The sequence below is a fragment of the Vicia villosa genome, linkage group LG1 (assembly GCF_029867415.1).
Source record: "Vicia villosa cultivar HV-30 ecotype Madison, WI linkage group LG1, Vvil1.0, whole genome shotgun sequence".
Taxonomy (NCBI): domain Eukaryota; kingdom Viridiplantae; phylum Streptophyta; class Magnoliopsida; order Fabales; family Fabaceae; genus Vicia; species Vicia villosa.
In genome coordinates this window covers 123,825,351-123,842,366 of record NC_081180.1, presented here as the reverse complement: position 1 = coordinate 123,842,366, position 17,016 = coordinate 123,825,351, and the positions used below count along the sequence as shown (strand labels likewise).

General features: G+C 34.9%; 3 protein-coding genes across 3 annotated transcripts; 2 read left to right on the top strand and 1 right to left on the bottom strand.

Moving 5' to 3' along the window:
* The first annotated feature begins 16 nt into the window (after nucleotides 1-16).
* Nucleotides 17-3,552, top strand: LOC131644083 (zinc finger protein GAI-ASSOCIATED FACTOR 1-like). The gene is made up of 3 exons (XM_058914474.1): nucleotides 17-471; nucleotides 1,118-1,514; nucleotides 2,236-3,552. The coding sequence occupies exons 1-3, from the start codon at nucleotides 252-254 to the stop codon at nucleotides 3,242-3,244; spliced, it is 1,626 nt and encodes a 541-aa protein (XP_058770457.1). The 5' UTR covers nucleotides 17-251; the 3' UTR covers nucleotides 3,245-3,552.
* Nucleotides 3,553-3,704: 152 nt separating this feature from the next.
* LOC131644084 (psbP domain-containing protein 7, chloroplastic) lies at nucleotides 3,705-5,092 on the top strand. Its single transcript, XM_058914475.1, has 3 exons — nucleotides 3,705-4,106; nucleotides 4,199-4,409; nucleotides 4,501-5,092. Exons 1-3 carry the CDS (start codon nucleotides 3,788-3,790, stop codon nucleotides 4,811-4,813), a joined length of 843 nt encoding a protein of 280 aa, XP_058770458.1. The 5' UTR covers nucleotides 3,705-3,787; the 3' UTR covers nucleotides 4,814-5,092.
* LOC131644082 (E3 ubiquitin-protein ligase JMJ24) lies at nucleotides 5,000-11,867 on the bottom strand. The gene is made up of 13 exons (XM_058914473.1): nucleotides 11,007-11,867; nucleotides 10,771-10,910; nucleotides 10,566-10,665; nucleotides 10,321-10,453; nucleotides 10,135-10,189; nucleotides 9,374-10,013; nucleotides 8,928-9,257; nucleotides 7,198-7,602; nucleotides 7,018-7,090; nucleotides 6,041-6,126; nucleotides 5,725-5,844; nucleotides 5,498-5,568; nucleotides 5,000-5,325 (listed from the first exon to the last, which is right to left on the bottom strand). Exons 1-13 carry the CDS (start codon nucleotides 11,556-11,558, stop codon nucleotides 5,226-5,228), a joined length of 2,805 nt encoding a protein of 934 aa, XP_058770456.1. The 5' UTR covers nucleotides 11,559-11,867; the 3' UTR covers nucleotides 5,000-5,225.
* Between the last annotated feature and the right edge of the window lie 5,149 nt (nucleotides 11,868-17,016).

Here is a 17,016-nt window from a genome sequence, read left to right as displayed (position 1 = left end):
TTAATTACAATGCAAATCCAAAGCCTGTTTCTTGTATTCTTATGCCAACAAACACTCTCATCTTCACACACCATAAAAGGAGGAGAGTTTCCTGGTTTTTTGTCTTCCTCTACTTCCACAAACTCCATCTTTTCTTCCTTACTTCTCTTCCTCCAACAACACCAAAACTAGTGAAACAAACACTCACTAGTTTGTTTTTTAATTAATTAAGGGAACATTATTTTTCTTCTTCCCTTTTTCTTAATTTTGCTATGTCAAACATCACAAGTTGTGATAGTGGTAGCTTCTCTACAGAGAATACCAGAGATCAAGATGGAGTTAAACATCATCAACAACAAAATGAAATTCTTGGTCAATTTCATAGTCCACATTCTCATACTTCAACTACTACTACAACAAATAATAGCAATGGTTCCAACTCTAATTTACAACCACCTCTTAAGAGAAAAAGGAACCTACCAGGAAATCCAGGTAATAAAAAAATTTAATTTAATTATCTTTTTCTTTTATTTTCTTATTCATTCTTAGTTTATTGGGACATGTATTAGTTTTGCAAGAATTTATGTAATTAAATGCTAATCAAATGAAAGTTGAAACATATGTAGTATATTATTTATTTCTTCAACCTTCATATTGATTAATTTTAAAAAAAAATAGTGGTTAATAAATTTCTACTAAAATATGTTGAAAAATGATAAATTCAAATATATGTAAAATTTAATTTTTGGACAATGGCATGCTTGGTTAATTATTAATTAGAGTGTATTTAATTAAAACATTTATAGGCTCCATGAAATTAAAAGATAAGGCTTGATCTAGTATAGATTAGGAAGTCCTAATTATTCTTTAATTATAGAGAAGACAAAGATCTATGTAGTTGGGATATGTTTTAATTAAGGTAGAATATAATTAATATAGCTAAAAATAAACGATGAATTATTGGTTTGTGTAACTAGGAGAAGAAGAAAGAAAAGAAAAAAACCTCAATTATTGTCTTGCTACAATCATTGTTGTCTACTGTTGACTTTTCTTGACTTATATTTTCTTTTTTTTCTTTGTTTCACACATGTATATTTATTTTTTAATTTAATAAATGTGTTTAATTATATTTGTGAAGATCCAAGTGCTGAAGTGATAGCTTTATCACCAACAACACTAATGGCTACAAACAGATTCGTATGTGAAATATGCAACAAAGGTTTTCAAAGAGATCAAAATCTTCAACTGCACCGAAGAGGACACAACTTGCCATGGAAGCTTAAGCAGAGAACAACTAGTGAGATTATAAAGAAGGTTTATGTTTGTCCTGAACCTTCCTGTGTTCACCATAACCCTGCAAGAGCACTTGGTGATCTTACTGGTATTAAAAAGCACTTTTGTAGAAAGCACGGTGAGAAGAAGTGGAAATGTGATAAGTGTTCTAAGAAATATGCTGTTCAATCTGATTGGAAAGCTCATTCTAAAATCTGTGGTACAAGGGAATACAAATGTGACTGTGGAACCATCTTTTCTAGGTATGAAAAACTTGTAGATTTATTTGACTTTTCAATAGTGTTTTTCTTTCTTTCTTTTACTATTGCTTCTTGCACCAGTTGAATTTTCATGCAGTGGCTGTCCTTTTGATATTAAAGTGCCTGCGTGCCGTTTTGGCAGCTAAGAAAAAGATATTGTAGAGTTAATTTTCTTTGACCACACACCCTATGAACTTTCTTTCATCTCATTAGAACTCATTTTTTATTACAACTTTTTCTAGTTTAGGTTTCAATTAGTTGTTCTTATCACTACGTATATATTATTAAATTTATCATGCTTAGTCAAAGATTCCTACGTATATACATGCACTATCTTCATAAGAAATTAAACTACCTTATTATTTTTAATATACAAGTTGCGCTACTATCTCTTTTTAAATGGAAAAATCAATAATCTTCAAACTACATTCATTGATCTATGAGACAAGATTGCAATGCATGGTCTTTCGGTATGTCTCTTTGTCTCTGGTGTTAGGTAACCAAAAATGTGGGAGACAAATGATATGAAATCGTGTTGATTGTTTAGACATATTTTCTCTTGTTTGACTACTTTACTTGAAACGGCTTTGAGGATTGTCTGTCCAGAGTAAAACCTCATGTCGTCAGTCCCAGTCCATCAGTGGAAAACTCAAGTCAAGTTCACCATGCATGTTTCTCAACCGTTTTGATCTTAATATATTTATATTGGTTTATTTTTCTGCAGAAGAGACAGCTTCATTACCCACAGAGCTTTCTGTGATGCATTAGCTGAAGAGAACAACAAAGCCAACGAAGGCTCAGTACAATTATCAAACATGCAACAGCACCAACAAATTCCAAATCTTGTTTCTTCAATATTACCAATGAACCAAAACAACTCACAAATTGTTGGAGCTTCAGAGTTCAACCTTTCAGATCACAAACATCCACTATCATCACCTCACGATCTCATGTCAGTTCCTGTGAAACCCTTCAACAGCAATATATTCACTAGAAGTCTTTCATCGTCAACTTCATCTCCTTCTCTTCAACTGAGTTCAAATAACTCACTCAACAACATCTTGGAAGAAAACGGATCACTCCATTTATCTCCAGCTGCAACCTCACCTCACATGTCAGCTACTGCATTGTTACAAAAAGCTGCTCAAATGGGTGCAACCGTGAGTAATAGCAACACAGGTATGATTATGACAGATAAAACAACCGTTGCTACAAACATGATGGCTCCACCGCTGTTCGGTGTGGTGCAACAACAAGGACATTCTTTCATGAATCACTACATGCAACAGCAACAGCAACAACCTCAGTATATTAATAATAATTTCAATGCAAATGGGATGATAACCGGAGGAGGTGTTAATGGTTCGATGAATGGAGTTGACATGTTTAATGCTATATTGGATCAAAGTAAGGCTTTATCCAAGATCATTGAACAGAACAATCAAACTCAAAGCATGAACAGTGTTGTAGGAGGAGGTGCATCAAGTAATAATATTATGAATATTGGTGGAAGTAAAGGAAGTGGTGGGGGAGATGTAATGACACTGGATTTGTTGGGGATAGGAGGAGGGGGTGCACACGGTAATTTCTATGGAGGGGGTGCACACGGTACACAACAACAACAGCAACAAGCAGAAAGTGCTGCAGCAGCAGTAGCAGCAGATGAGGTTTGGAGAAATTGGTCAACCAAGAATGGAGGGTTTGAAACCTTTTCAGCAACCAGCAACATTTGAAAAGACCACCACCTGATTTGGTTGGGGAACCAAGAAATAGTTAATAATAGTAGTAATATTCAACTTTTTTAGTTAGTGGGTTGCTTTTATTTTTGTTTTTTTTTATTTTTATACTAGTATTTAACTACCCCACACCCCCCTTCTTTTCGACCATGACACATCAAATCATAGATATTAATTGGTCGATTTTGCATTTATGACAAGCTAGTCAGTGTAAGTGTAATGTTGTAGACTCTTTTGGTATATGATAAATTTGTATTCAAATGTTACAATTGGCAAATCATTAATTAAGAATTCTCTGTTCAATACATTACATATATTGGCAAATTAATACACAAATTAAAATGTACTAGTGTTGAGAACCTTCATGAAATGAGAGCCACAAAAAACTAGATAAGTGCTATGATATCCCAACCAATCACAATGCACCGCTTCATTATTTATTTTCTTATAATTGTATAGCATTTTTTGTTTTTAAGAAAGAGGTTACTACTTTAACATAAGAGTATATGTTACGTTATTTATGACATAAAGTGTTGAAAGATGGCAGTGCAAGTGCAAGGAAGGTTTGGGGTATGGAACAGAAATGGCATAGGAATAGTACGGTGTTCGAGCGACGAAGATAAACTGAAAGTGAAAGAGGCGGTAGTGTGGTCACCTGCGAAGGAATTGGCGACGAAATTTGAGCGGCGGCTTCTTGTGGGAATAGGTTCAGCTTCACTTGTAGCTTTAGGTGCAAATTTTTGTGGCATCACGAGTTTTTTGTTAGGTTTGTCTCCACAGAATGGTCGTAAGCTGAAGCTAGACGTGCTTTATCCTATCGGCGGTTACACCCGTTATATTGACACGAGAGAGGGGTTCGGTAATTTATTTTATTTACTTTATTATGTAGATTAAAAAGCTTAGTAGTGCGTTTTATTAACTTTTAATTTGGATGGTATATTAAATTAACAGAATTTATATACCCGAAGAATTGGGTTGGAGATCAGACACTGCTGTATCGAGCTGCTAAAAAAAGAGAAATGGAACTATCATTGGATCCTCCGCCGCTGAATTTACGGCCACGTTCTAATGTCACGGAACCAGTTGTTGCATTTGGTCCCCCGGGTTCCAACGGGGAACTCAATCTAAGTGTAATTGTTTCGCCAGTTGCTCAAGACTTCTCGTAAGTATATCTGTTTGTTAATTGAAATGTCGTTTCACTTTTATCATTTTTATGTGCTTGTGGAAACTTTATTGTTTTTAACTTTTACAAGGATTGAAGCATTTGGAAGCCCGCAGGAGGTGGGGGAAGCTGTAATTCGAACCATAACAGGATCTGGGCAGCGCCCGGACTTAAAGGGAACATTGATAGAATCAAGTTTAAGAGAAGACCCTGCTATAAATGCCAAATATTATGAGCTAGAATTCAAAGTTGAGAGCCCCTCTTTCCGGCGACATAATGTTTGTGTCTGCTGTGCTCGTGGTGGTAAACTTTTTACGTTAAATGCCCAGGCACCTGAATCAGCCTGGCCTGGGATGAAGTCAGATTTCTATGCAATCGCTGATTCGTTCAATCTCACAAGTTAGTGATTCGTGTAAAGCTTTAATAGAAGAAAGAGTGGTAGTTTCTTGAGCCGGGGCCAGGAGTACAAGTTAAATATATATCCAATGCTAAGGTTTTGATTTGCTTAGCTATGTTTGATCTATGTGTGATACCTGGCTGTTGCGAATTCTGAACCCAAAACGTTTGACTCAAAGGTCAACACGCTCAAATAGAAATAAACTTGTGACTTCATATATATTTACTAAATTACATGTTTCTATTCCACTTTCTGAAATAAAATACAGATCTGACATTTCTCATTACAGCTTGATTCTATCTCTTTTTTCGGCAACTATTATACACATTCAATAATTATCTACATATTCGATCTACTATACTGAAACACACCAATCTGTAAAATACTGCTAAAATATAATTACTGTACATAACAGCTCTTTATGCACAAGTAATCTGCCTACGCTTAGACGTCTTCTCGTAGTTCTCTGAAACCATTGCAGTTAAATTAGGGTCTCCATATCCAATCTCTCCGCCAAGTCTGGCAAAACATCGTATTGTAAACAAAACATAAAGACGTGGAGATATGGGACAAAATCAAAGAATAAAGAAACAAACATAACATTTCTGTCTAAGGTGACCAATTTTAAAACCCTTGTGAATCAAGTGTGTATGTGTGCGGGATAAACGAAACATATCTGAAATTTACATACTTTGGGTCAAGCACAAGTTTCTGAACTTCTTTGATTGCAGAACTTGCGGCATAGAGAGATATCTTCCCAACCTGCATAAATGTACAAAAATAAGTTCAGGAGTAAGATCTAAGTATCAGTGAAATATAATTGAAAAGCATTATTTAAAGGAGACATAAATTGTAGGCAAAGTGGTAACAAACAAAAAGAGAACTTGACAATTATGTGCAAGTCTTTTTTTTGCTGACCTCCAAAACTTGAAGCTTTGCTTCATGTTCATTAGGTAAACGGCGAACTTCCTCTGCCAACCTTACAGCCTCCCCCAGGCTTTCAGGAGATAAGAAATCAAGGCCCAATTGAACAGTTGACTGAAAATTTCAAAATATAGAGATGATCACAGGAGAATTCATAATATGTTCAGAAATATTCCGTAACAACTAAAGAGATAATGTTAACAATGATAGACACTAATCAGACGAAAACTTTCATTCTTTGGATGTGGCTCAAGTAACGGATATTAAAAACTATGAAGGTCTCCAGTTAAATTATATAAGGTGAACTCACTTGAACATTTCTTGCTTGAAAAGGGCAACCAGCAGGAACAAATACAGCTTCCCCGAAATTCTGTTCAAATGACCACGGCTCAACTCCTACATAGGAAGACAGTGATTGCGTTAGAAAGAAGATAACAATAAAATAAAAAATAATTAATTTCGGAAATTTTAGTGTACCCGCAATTTAGCACATCAGTACCAAGCTTTTCTTCACAAACAAATATTTTTTCATTAGACCTCATACAATTTTTTTAAGCCAGCAAATGTACTTTTCCATTATTTTTCTGAACAAACATTATTGAAGTGCGTAATGAAGACTGAAGACAGATACTGGCACAACAAAATGCATCAACCCTAAGACAGATACTGGCACAGCAAAATGCATCAACCCAGTAATACAGACGGGGAGAGAGCTTTCAAGTGGAAAAATCCCCCGGGAAAAATTGAGGGCATTCAAGAAAACTACACTGTCCTTGTCCTAAAAAACTGAAGACCACCAATCCTGTCCTAAAAAAATGAAATTGAGAAGGGGGTCTATACTACATTTCATTGAAAATTAATAAAATCAAAGATTATGTGCAGAAAATTATCAAAGCAAGCAAATTGCAATTAATGGTGAGGTATAGATGTATAGAAAGTGAGGATGAAATAGGAAAGCGCTACCTGACCCATGTTGGATGATTTACAAGGGAACTAAACGGTTTCTTTTTATGAGGGGTGACTTAAAAGGTTGAAGTAAGTAATAACCCCCACATTGCGCTCAATTTAAAATAGAAAGGCTAAAATAAGAGTATAGAGCATTTTGAGGGAAATCAAGAGTAAAGGAGCGGGAAAGTGACCTAAAGCTTTGGAAAGATTTTTTAAGACAGGAAGGGGATACTAAGGTTGATTTAGTATTCATGACAAGCAAGCTAGTGTAACGAAGCACTATGCAGGTTCACCTGTGTCAATCATCCAAATTCTATAATTATAAAAGTAAGATCTTACCGAATTCTTCCTTCAACTTTCTTTTATGGAGTCTGTCAAGAAAAATAGCTCCGCCATAAAGAGGCCAGGTAACCTTGAATCCAGAGGAGTACAATTATCATCAGCAATAAAATACCAATATAAGTAAACTAACTAAAGAGTTGGGAGGAAATGTCACTTTAATTGTTTTGTAAGACTTACTATATCATCTGACTTCCCAAATTCCTTCCAATGCATTTTCAAATATTCAGTCACCTTTGGAACATCCTGCCGACGAAAGACATCCCAAAGAACTCCAGGATGTGTTATCTCAGAGGTGACTCCATTTTGTCTTAATGGAATTTCACAATTGCCCATATTCCCTTCAGCACTAGAATAAACTCCATACCCTTGATCCATGGTTGAATCTTTCTGGTCTGATTCCAAATCTAGTCCATTAATTTTTGTACAAAGGGCTGAATCAGGTGAACTCCCTCTTGAACATATATGTGGATCCCCATAAGATTCTTTCCCCTCAGACTCCTTATGAGGTTTCTGCATCTTTTCAATTTTTGTTCTCTGCCAGTCCTTCAGCTTCACTTCACTTGTATGAACCAAAAGGTACACCTGTTGAAAACCAGTAAACTTAATGTCCAAAAAAAAGTATATTTGTTACTTTACTCCAACATCTTACTACTTTCCTTTTCTTTCTTCAAAAAAATCAAAACTTCAACATTTCACTCTAGAAAATATAGTAGGAAAAGGAGACATTGACAAATATATAACTTGGTACTCTACAGAGTTTGGGTATACAATCCGACTGTTTTGGCATTTGAATTTAAACGGCGCTATGTTGTTAATCCAAGATAGTGCCGCATAACACCAACCCCCTAAAATGCTATAGCACATAGCGAGATAATTGATATTGCAAAGACTACTGTTGTAAGGAAACATAAATAGTCAAAAATAGAAAAACGTACAAAATTAAAGAAACCTTCGTATTTAATAATTAAATAACCCTAAAGTACAAAGCAATAAAACTTAAACAGAGAAGAAAAACATAACATAACCAAACCAAAAGTAGGAAGAACATAATGATTATTTGTGAACAAGAACATAACCGAATGAAGAACATAATTTTACTTTTTAAATGGTATGAATTGACATTTATACCTTTGAAAAAACAAGTGTGTAAAAAGGTTTTGAGCAATTTGGCCCCGAAATCCCTAATAGTAGTTGTGATAGCGGTTTTGGGGCTGCTAGGCCATTACACCTGCTATTGTTGATAGCGGCTCGCGGGCCAAAAGCGCCGTGCAAGACCCTACCACCGCTGCCCTATTGCCAACATATCGGCACATTATAAATTGTCACTAAGGGGGCATTTGTTTGAAGAATTCAAAAATAGTTACCAGGAAAGTTATCAATCTAGGAATATAAACATGGAAGTTTAATTCCTGGGTATTTTTTAAAATAAAAGTGTTTGGCATATAATTTGATATTCCTTGGGAAATTGGTAGTTATACTTTTTTCAAAAAAGATTATGGAAATCCACATTCCCACCTTCTCGCATGAGAATAAAACAATGGGAATTACTTTCCTCGGAAGCTTTATACCTACAAATAATTTTTTTTCAACTTTATAAAAAACACGGGTATAACTTTCTAGCCATGTATTCCTCAAAATGTGATTCTTAGACTTGAAAAAGATACTCCCTATGTATAAAAAAAAACACCCCTGAGCACTTAAAATCAAAAACTGCAATAATAAATACACAACTAAGCATAAATTAACAATGAACTATCAAATTAATACAAATTAAAACACTTGAAATTTAAACCCAAATTATAATGAAGTTGCAGCTTGTAAAACAATGCGTCCCCTAAAAAATCAAAAGTGCAAGCGATAAAATGACCATTTCCATATCTTGGGTTAATGAGGATAGAGAAATATACCATGTCACGCATATTGAAGTGGAGTTTTGTCACAGAATCACCTCTGCCAAGTTCACCATTAATCCCGTAAGATATATAGATCTTGGGTCCTACATCATTCTGCAAGGAGTAATGAGGCAACTTAGCTGCAACATTAAGGAGGCCCCACTTCGAGTGAATATACTGAAGTAGAGGCAGCTTGCTGATAAATTCAGGTCTTTGGTACAAAAGAAATTCTTCAGATACTCTAGGTGAAGGCCAATCTTTCAGCTTCAATATCTGTGGCCAACCATTTTCAAGAATACGCCCCTCAGAATATCCTTTCATGAACTGACTAAGCTCAATATCAACCTGTCAAATTCAGCCATAAAGTATAGTAATTTAAAAAAATAATTATCTGGTAAACACGGCAATAGAAAGTTAACATGATTTCAACTGCCAAAAAGAGAAGATCTACAGATGTGTACCTCAGACCCATCTAAGCAATCTATGGCCTTAACCATTCTGTTATCATCTTTCATATTCGCATCTGTAGTCTCTAGAATCCCTCTCCATATGACCAATGGGTCCCAGCTTGAAATTGATGACCTATCAAATACTTGCTTAACGATAATGGGCTCACCAGTTTTCCAGTGCATTCTAAACATGCCAATCCCATCAGTTTTGAGATCTTCCGATGTTGGACAATAAAGATAATTATCATTGCTAGCCTCTCTTTGAGAATATTGGCAAAGTTTGAGAGTATTCAATCCTGTATTTAGTGGACTATCAGCATCACTCATTTTACATCCACTAACCATTTCTTCTACATTTTTTATTAATTTTGCAACCCAGTTCATCTTGAAAATCCGACTTAAATTTAAGGATGCATAACCACAACCACCATACTCCTTAGGGGGGCATGGAACACTTCCATTGTCATTGGATCTCCAGTGAGGAAACTTGCTCAATATGTTTTGATCAGTAGTTCTTGCTTGCTCTGTTTGAGGTTCGTTACTTTGATGTACAGTAGCTTCCCGAAGGTCTCGGCAACAAATAAGGCACAAATCATATGAACAACTTGGACAGCGTCGGTGATAATCAGTGATAGGTATCCTGCATAAATTGCTGCAAGAAAACAAATAGACATAAATAATTAGCTATGTACTACAAACAAATAAAGAACCTCTTTTCATGGTGCTTTGGAACCCGTAAAAACCATCAATTTCAATAAGTGTCATAGATGTACCAGCACATCTGCTCATCAGCATTCAATTTTGTCCTTGGAAGATCTATTTCAGCACCTGAGAAAGATACCAATATTTTCAAATCGTCAAATACTAGTACACTCAAAAATAAAAGTGAAATACAGTTAAATACCAATAGCAGTTCAAGGCTGCAAGCAAACCCAAATAAACTTTAAAATGCATCTTACCACGCAACTTCTTTTCAAGTTCAACTTCAAAACATTGTTCATGGTGAATCTGCTTTACCACGGGAAGCACCGATGAGAGCAACAAGTGAAGATACTGTAACTTATCCATTACAGGTATCTCACGTATCCGAACCTTAACATCAGCACAACCAGAAAATTTACTGACTGGAAAAGGAACAAGCACAGCGTACCCAAAATTTTGAAGGTGTGCATAATCAAAGGTATGCTAGTAACTCTAAAAATACCTTAATTGAATTATCATTGCGTAAGCAAATTTTACAATTGCATATACCACGGCATGCAGGACATAGCCTCTGAACTTCATCCAACGAAATGTTAGAATACCTGCAAAGAAGTAAACCATAAAACCCAGTCACCATCTGAACCAAAGCAGAGGGGTAAAAAATAACCAAAAGAAGGTATCTTCACTAAAATTCATTCGATACTCACAAAGTTGATATACAGCTATCACAATATCCTCTCCTATCACACTTAAGGCACCAAGTAACTCTATCTCTAACATTCTTCCTGCACTGATGACAAGTCTGCCCGCCAGTCTCTTGAGAAGAATCCGAGGTTCCATCAGACTCCTGCAAAGCAATTTTCAAACAACCACCTCTCAAATCAGCAACATGACAAAACCACGTACTCACTACAAACTATCTAACCAAGCATACAAAACTTACAGTAGTAGCATTGGCATCAAGACTCTCGTGCGGCATTTTCCCTGCAGATTCATCACCCGAAGCAGGTGGCGAATCATTAGAGATCCAATTCTCTTCGTAGGGAACAGCATCCTCGTCATCGTCATCAGCATGATCAGGGGAATCATCACCCTCACCAAGCTTCGAATCACGACGGGAAGAAGAGCCCCTTGTAGTGTCAGCACCCTCAGGAGTATATCGAAACTGATTCTTCGAAACCTTATCAAATAGCTTCTTCCCAGATGAAGCAGAACGGTTAGTATTAAATGCAGTAGAAAGAGGAGCATCAAAATCATCACTCTTGCTCTCCAAATAAACATCAGAGTCAGGATACGTTTTCGCTTTCTTGAGATTAGCTCTCATGGCGGAATTCGCCGCTCTTTTCTTCGCCTGAATGTAATGCTTCTCGCAAACTGTCTTATCCGGCATCGACATCGCCGTGCACCTCCATTGTTTCCCGTCCGACCTCTTGCAACGCAAATCGTCTGGAATTCCTACATTCTCATCGATGTTGTTCGATCTCGCGTGATCCATTTCCTTTTCTCACGCTCTGAACAAGAAACTCAAAATTGAATTGTGAATTGAGTGAATGAACTAAACCCTAATTGTTACCATGAACGAAGCACGATAGAGAGAGTGAGAGAAAGAAACCCTAATTTGTTGGAAGAACGTGATTGTTAGTTTTTGTTACGGTGTAAACAATGGGAAATTTTTATGTTGAGTATGCGACGTCGTTTTAGTGTTCCAATGTGCAGAATTGAGTGTGATAAGGAAGGTTGCTGTAAGTGAAAGCGTCACCATTCTTGCTCCTGTAGTATTAGGACCGTTTAGTGATTACTTAGTGGGTGTGCTTCGAGATAGAAAGGTAAAAATATAATAGAATATTTTACTTTATATTTTTAGAACAAATTTTGGATGGAAATTCTTAATAGCTTATAATTATATAGTTAATATTTGTTTCTTTATAAAAAAAAAGGGTTAAAATTCAATTGGCAAATATGATTGACATAAATGTTGTTTTAGAAAAAAGACAATTATGCTTCCAAAATGTTATTGACACACTTACATAGTGTTTCATAGAATGTTCTTATTTTATTTGAAAATATTCTAATATCCTCATTTTAAAATTTTGGTTTTATTTTTAGAATTTCACATTATTGTAATTTTGATCTTAATTCATATTTTATAGCTAAAGAACTGTGATTTTGGATTTAAAAGTAGTGTTTTTTTATTAATAATTTTCGACGTATCCATTAGCTTATGCATAATAAGTAGTTGAAGTGAACGCTAATATTTTTTTATTCAATGTGCCTAATGATTTTTACCAATGAATATTATTCATTTGTCTATAGTCAATGTTTGGTGTAGCCTGAACCTACATGCAACTTGATCTTCAACGAAATGTATCACATTTTATTAGTCTACATCTTTAAATATGAGACTTCATCTCCATTTCAAAAAGTGCTCTATAATCGCTAATATGAGACTTCATCTCCATTTTGGAGAATGCAGTGTATATCTAACCAATTAAGTCTAAAGACCAACCTCGAGATGGTCATGATTTGATAATTGAATGTAACTTGTCCACTATTATGTGTTGTATATTAGCATATTTTTTACATTCTTCGCATCCTTCAACAAAGTTCGTCTTGGTCGAAGTGGGCAAAAACACACATTGTTATTTTTAAAAGTCGTCATTTTTTTCGTGTTTTGTGAGCACCATTTTTCCTCTATGTGCTTCAGCTAACGCTAAGTAGGCTTCATTCTCTCCTAAAGGTCTAGCAAAAGTTCTATCCGGCAATTGCTTGTAAAGCTTGTCATCGAGTATGGTATAAAACAATGCTCTATATTTCAATTTCTATCATTACATGAATAATGGGGTTTACAAAGTCTAAAAAATGTGAGGTTTTACTTTTGTAATTTCTATATAATTGGTTAATCACCAATTGAGAATCCCCTTAAATTACCACATCTGGCACAACCTAAAAAGCAGGGCAATAAGCAACAATTTTTGTTTCTATTTCTCAACACTTTGAGAAAATGGCACCAATAGGGTAATGTTGAGGTCATCAACAATGGCAACAATAATAAAAACCACAACAATAATGATGGTGGTGAAATTCATTATTTCAACAATCCAAAAAAAATAACTCATTTAGGCATGACTCCAAGAAGTGTTAGGATATAGAAATAAAGATCAGGCTCCTCTAGATTATTCATATTAACCCTTTTATAGGTTTAGATCACGAGGACTTGTACATCCATCTAAAAAAGTTGTATAAAATATATGGCACCCTTGGAGTTAGCTGAAGCATAGGAAGATATTGTGTTCTTGAGACTTCTTTCGTACAATGTTAATTGATTGGGCCATTAAAAATGCCCATGGATTGTTTCTTTTTTTAGCTTTCCAATATCATATATAAACAAGGGTCTTATCCTACTCATTTCACACCAAACCTCTAAAGTTCTCTATTTTCTTTGGAATTTATCTTTCTCTCTCTCTCTCTAAAAAAAGATTTCTCGCTTGAATTGTCTTAATGCCTTTGAGTGAAATACTACTTGTGAGGAAGAACTTGTATTTGCGTCGTGTTGTTGTTGTGCCTCTCAAGAGTGCAATATTCTTGAAAAATCGAGTTTGGTTCATGAGATAAACAAGTCTTAAAATCTATATTTTGGTTATTTAGAGCTTTTCCGAAAAAGTTTTGTTTGGTTCTTAAGATTAGCTTGGCAAATCTACAATCGGTTTGTTAACTTAACATGAGTATAAGCTTTCATTTATGTGGTTGAGGATAAGCCTTTGTAAAATTTCAAGATCTGGGTATATCAAGGTTCGTGGACATAATATTTAAAAGCTTAACTTTATAGTCAAAATTTCAAGAAGATATCTTAGGGACAAAAGTAGACTAAAGTTCGCCAAACCTGGATAAATCATTGGCGTCATCTCTCTAAACCATTATCTCTTATTTTCTACGATTTACTTTACTATTTTTATCTTTCTGCTGCTCATTTTTCTCTGATCTTAAAAAGATATTAACAGAACTCATTTTCTAAGTAATAAAACCTTAAAATTAATCGCAAATTTTAAATACCACAATTCACCCACCTCCATTTTGTGCTTGAAATCACTTATCCAACAATCTCCACTTAGGAAGGAGGGGAAACCACACACACTGACTAGAAATGTTCATAAAATAGAAAATCAAAGAAAAATGCAAGATGAGACTTAAAACTTACTAATGGATGAAAATCACAAAGTAGTTTGTGACAAAGTTTCAAGAGGCAATGGCAATGGGGAGGTAAAAATAGTAAAAAGAATGGTTTAACCTCCTTTAAATATGAACTCAATAGATATTTAAAAATAAAGAGTCTATATATTCAAAGTTTAGGAACCAAGGGTCCATAAGGAGGCAAATAGAAAAATGTGTAATCACCACAACATCTAAAATAGCTCATTCTTCGCCAGAGTCATTATTGTTGTCATAGTTCACAGACAATTAGTCAAATCCTATCTCAACCTAGTTTACCATCCCCTAAAGCAAAGTTTCATGTGACATAAGCAAAGGAAGATATATGTCAGAGCAAGTCTCATCATGAATTGACAATAGTCACAGTCAGTGATTGTTGATCCAGACCGAACACTAAAATTTTCCTAAAAAAGGTTTAAATAAAATGTGTGATGTTCGAGGCGCGTGCCCCTAGACCCTCTACCTAGGCCACCTAGTTATTCTCCATCATAGGCCATAGATGCAAACACCACAAAAAGAATATTAGTATGACTAAAAGACTCCCGAAGCAAAGTTACAATTCAACTATGTTGGCCTAGACTTAGGGAACTACTGTTCCAATTTGGATTAGACCCATCAAATGAAAATATGTCCCTAAAACTATATCATAGAATCTTTAAAAAATATCACTCTAATGTCGCTAACTTGAACATGGAGTAATTGTCGGTACACAACCGAACCATCGAGTATATTACATAAACCGTAAACATAAATTGAAGAGATTAATCCTAACAATTCACATGTATAACTTACCATTATCTCAATTACATTTTTCAATTTTAATAATGGAAAAAACTAAGATACAATTCCTTAGGTGTGGTTTATATTTTTTCCAATAAAAATATGATAAGTGAATAATTTCCTCCTACATATGCAATTTCCTCCTATTTTTACTCCTTAAAGGATATTTAAATATATTTGTCATATTTTTATTGAAGAAAAGTATGAACCACGCCAATAAAATTGTATCTAAGTATTCTCCTTTGATAATTGTAATATTAAACTTTAAGAAATACATTCATGTTTACATTATTTAACTTAGATACAAAATTTGAGTTACTTTAAATAAGTCATAAAACTTGCTCGAATAAATAGTCTATTTGCATCTTATATCGTAAAGGTATTAGGATTAAGCAATTTCTCAATCCACCCCTTGATACTCTTAGGCACCTAGCGCAATTACATTTACGCCTCTTGCTTCCGGAGATACATATCAGGAAGCACCTTTTTTTGTCAATAATTTGCTTTTTTTTTTTCGGAGCTACATCTATGGAAGTATTTTAAAATGGTAAATTATGGAAAACATTCATCTTAGTTCAGTTCAGGAAAACTTCCGTAGATGTAGCTCTGGAATGTCTTAACGCCAGAATATTCCGTAGATGTACCTCAGAAAGATTTTGCTATATTTTAAACCAACTATATTTCATTCTAGAACTCCAATTTTTTATGCAACTCCCTTATTTCTTCTTCTTCACAATTACCATATTCTAACATGGTATCATAGCCATTTGGAAATCCACCTACATTAATTTAGTGATCCTTCCATGAATTTTGAAGATTGTAACAAAACAATCGTGGTAGAGATAATTTCAACCGTCGTTATGTTAAATACCAAATATACTACAAACGTGGACATGAAGCTAATTAGTGCTACTATTGTCATTTTTCGGAACCTTACAATGGTTATGAATCTTCTCATTCTAATGTTTGGAATCAATCAGGCTATCGTCCACCTCCTCAACCAAACATGATGTCACATAAACCTGGAAATTCCTTCTACAACAACCAGTACCAATAGTACAACACAGTTAGACCTCAAGCCTTGGTTTCTGGTATAAATACTTCAGGTACCTTTTACAATTAAGCCTGGTTGGTACCTTGACTTTGGGGCCACACATCATGTCATGTCACTCCTAATGCCTTCAACCCTGTTGATGTTGTCTCTTTACCAGGTCCATATTGGGTATAAACAAGGTTTATTTATTACATCATTTAGCTCTATGGCTTTTTCCTCACCTTCTTATCCTAAAATTTTCCTAAAACTAAATAATCTTTTACTTATCCCTTAAATCAACAAGTACCTTGTTATTGTAAGCCAATTTTCTAGGGAGAACTCTGTTTTCTTTGAGTTTCATGATAATGCGTGTTTTTTAAAATGTTAGGATACTTCTAAAATCTTGTTAACGGACTGTCTTGGAAGAGAGGGTCTCTACAAGTTTGACAGCCTTGCTTCTAACGCACCTTAAGTCTTGCATATTTCAAGTCACTCTTCTTCTCCTAACTCTATTATTAGTTTTGATTCTCATTTTTCTTGTAATAACAATACAACTAGTATTGCCATCGGCTCTCCTACTTTTTACCAAATTTGGCCTTGTAGGCTAGTGCATCCTCAACATGATACTCTTAAAAATGTACTTCTAACATGTAACATCAAATTACCTAATAAAAATCTAATGTTTGATGTTTAGGGATGGCAGATAGACTTCCCACTCACTCTTCCAGTACTCTATGCACTAAGCCTCTTTAACTTCTTTTTTTTGTGACTTGTGGGGACCAAATCTTGCCACATCCTCACGTGGTTTTACATACTTCCTAACTTGTGTTGGTGCATACAATAGATATACATTGATATATCCCTTAAAACTCATATCTCAAAATCTAACTACCTTTAAACACTTTAAAACCCTTGTTGAGTTACAATTGAACCA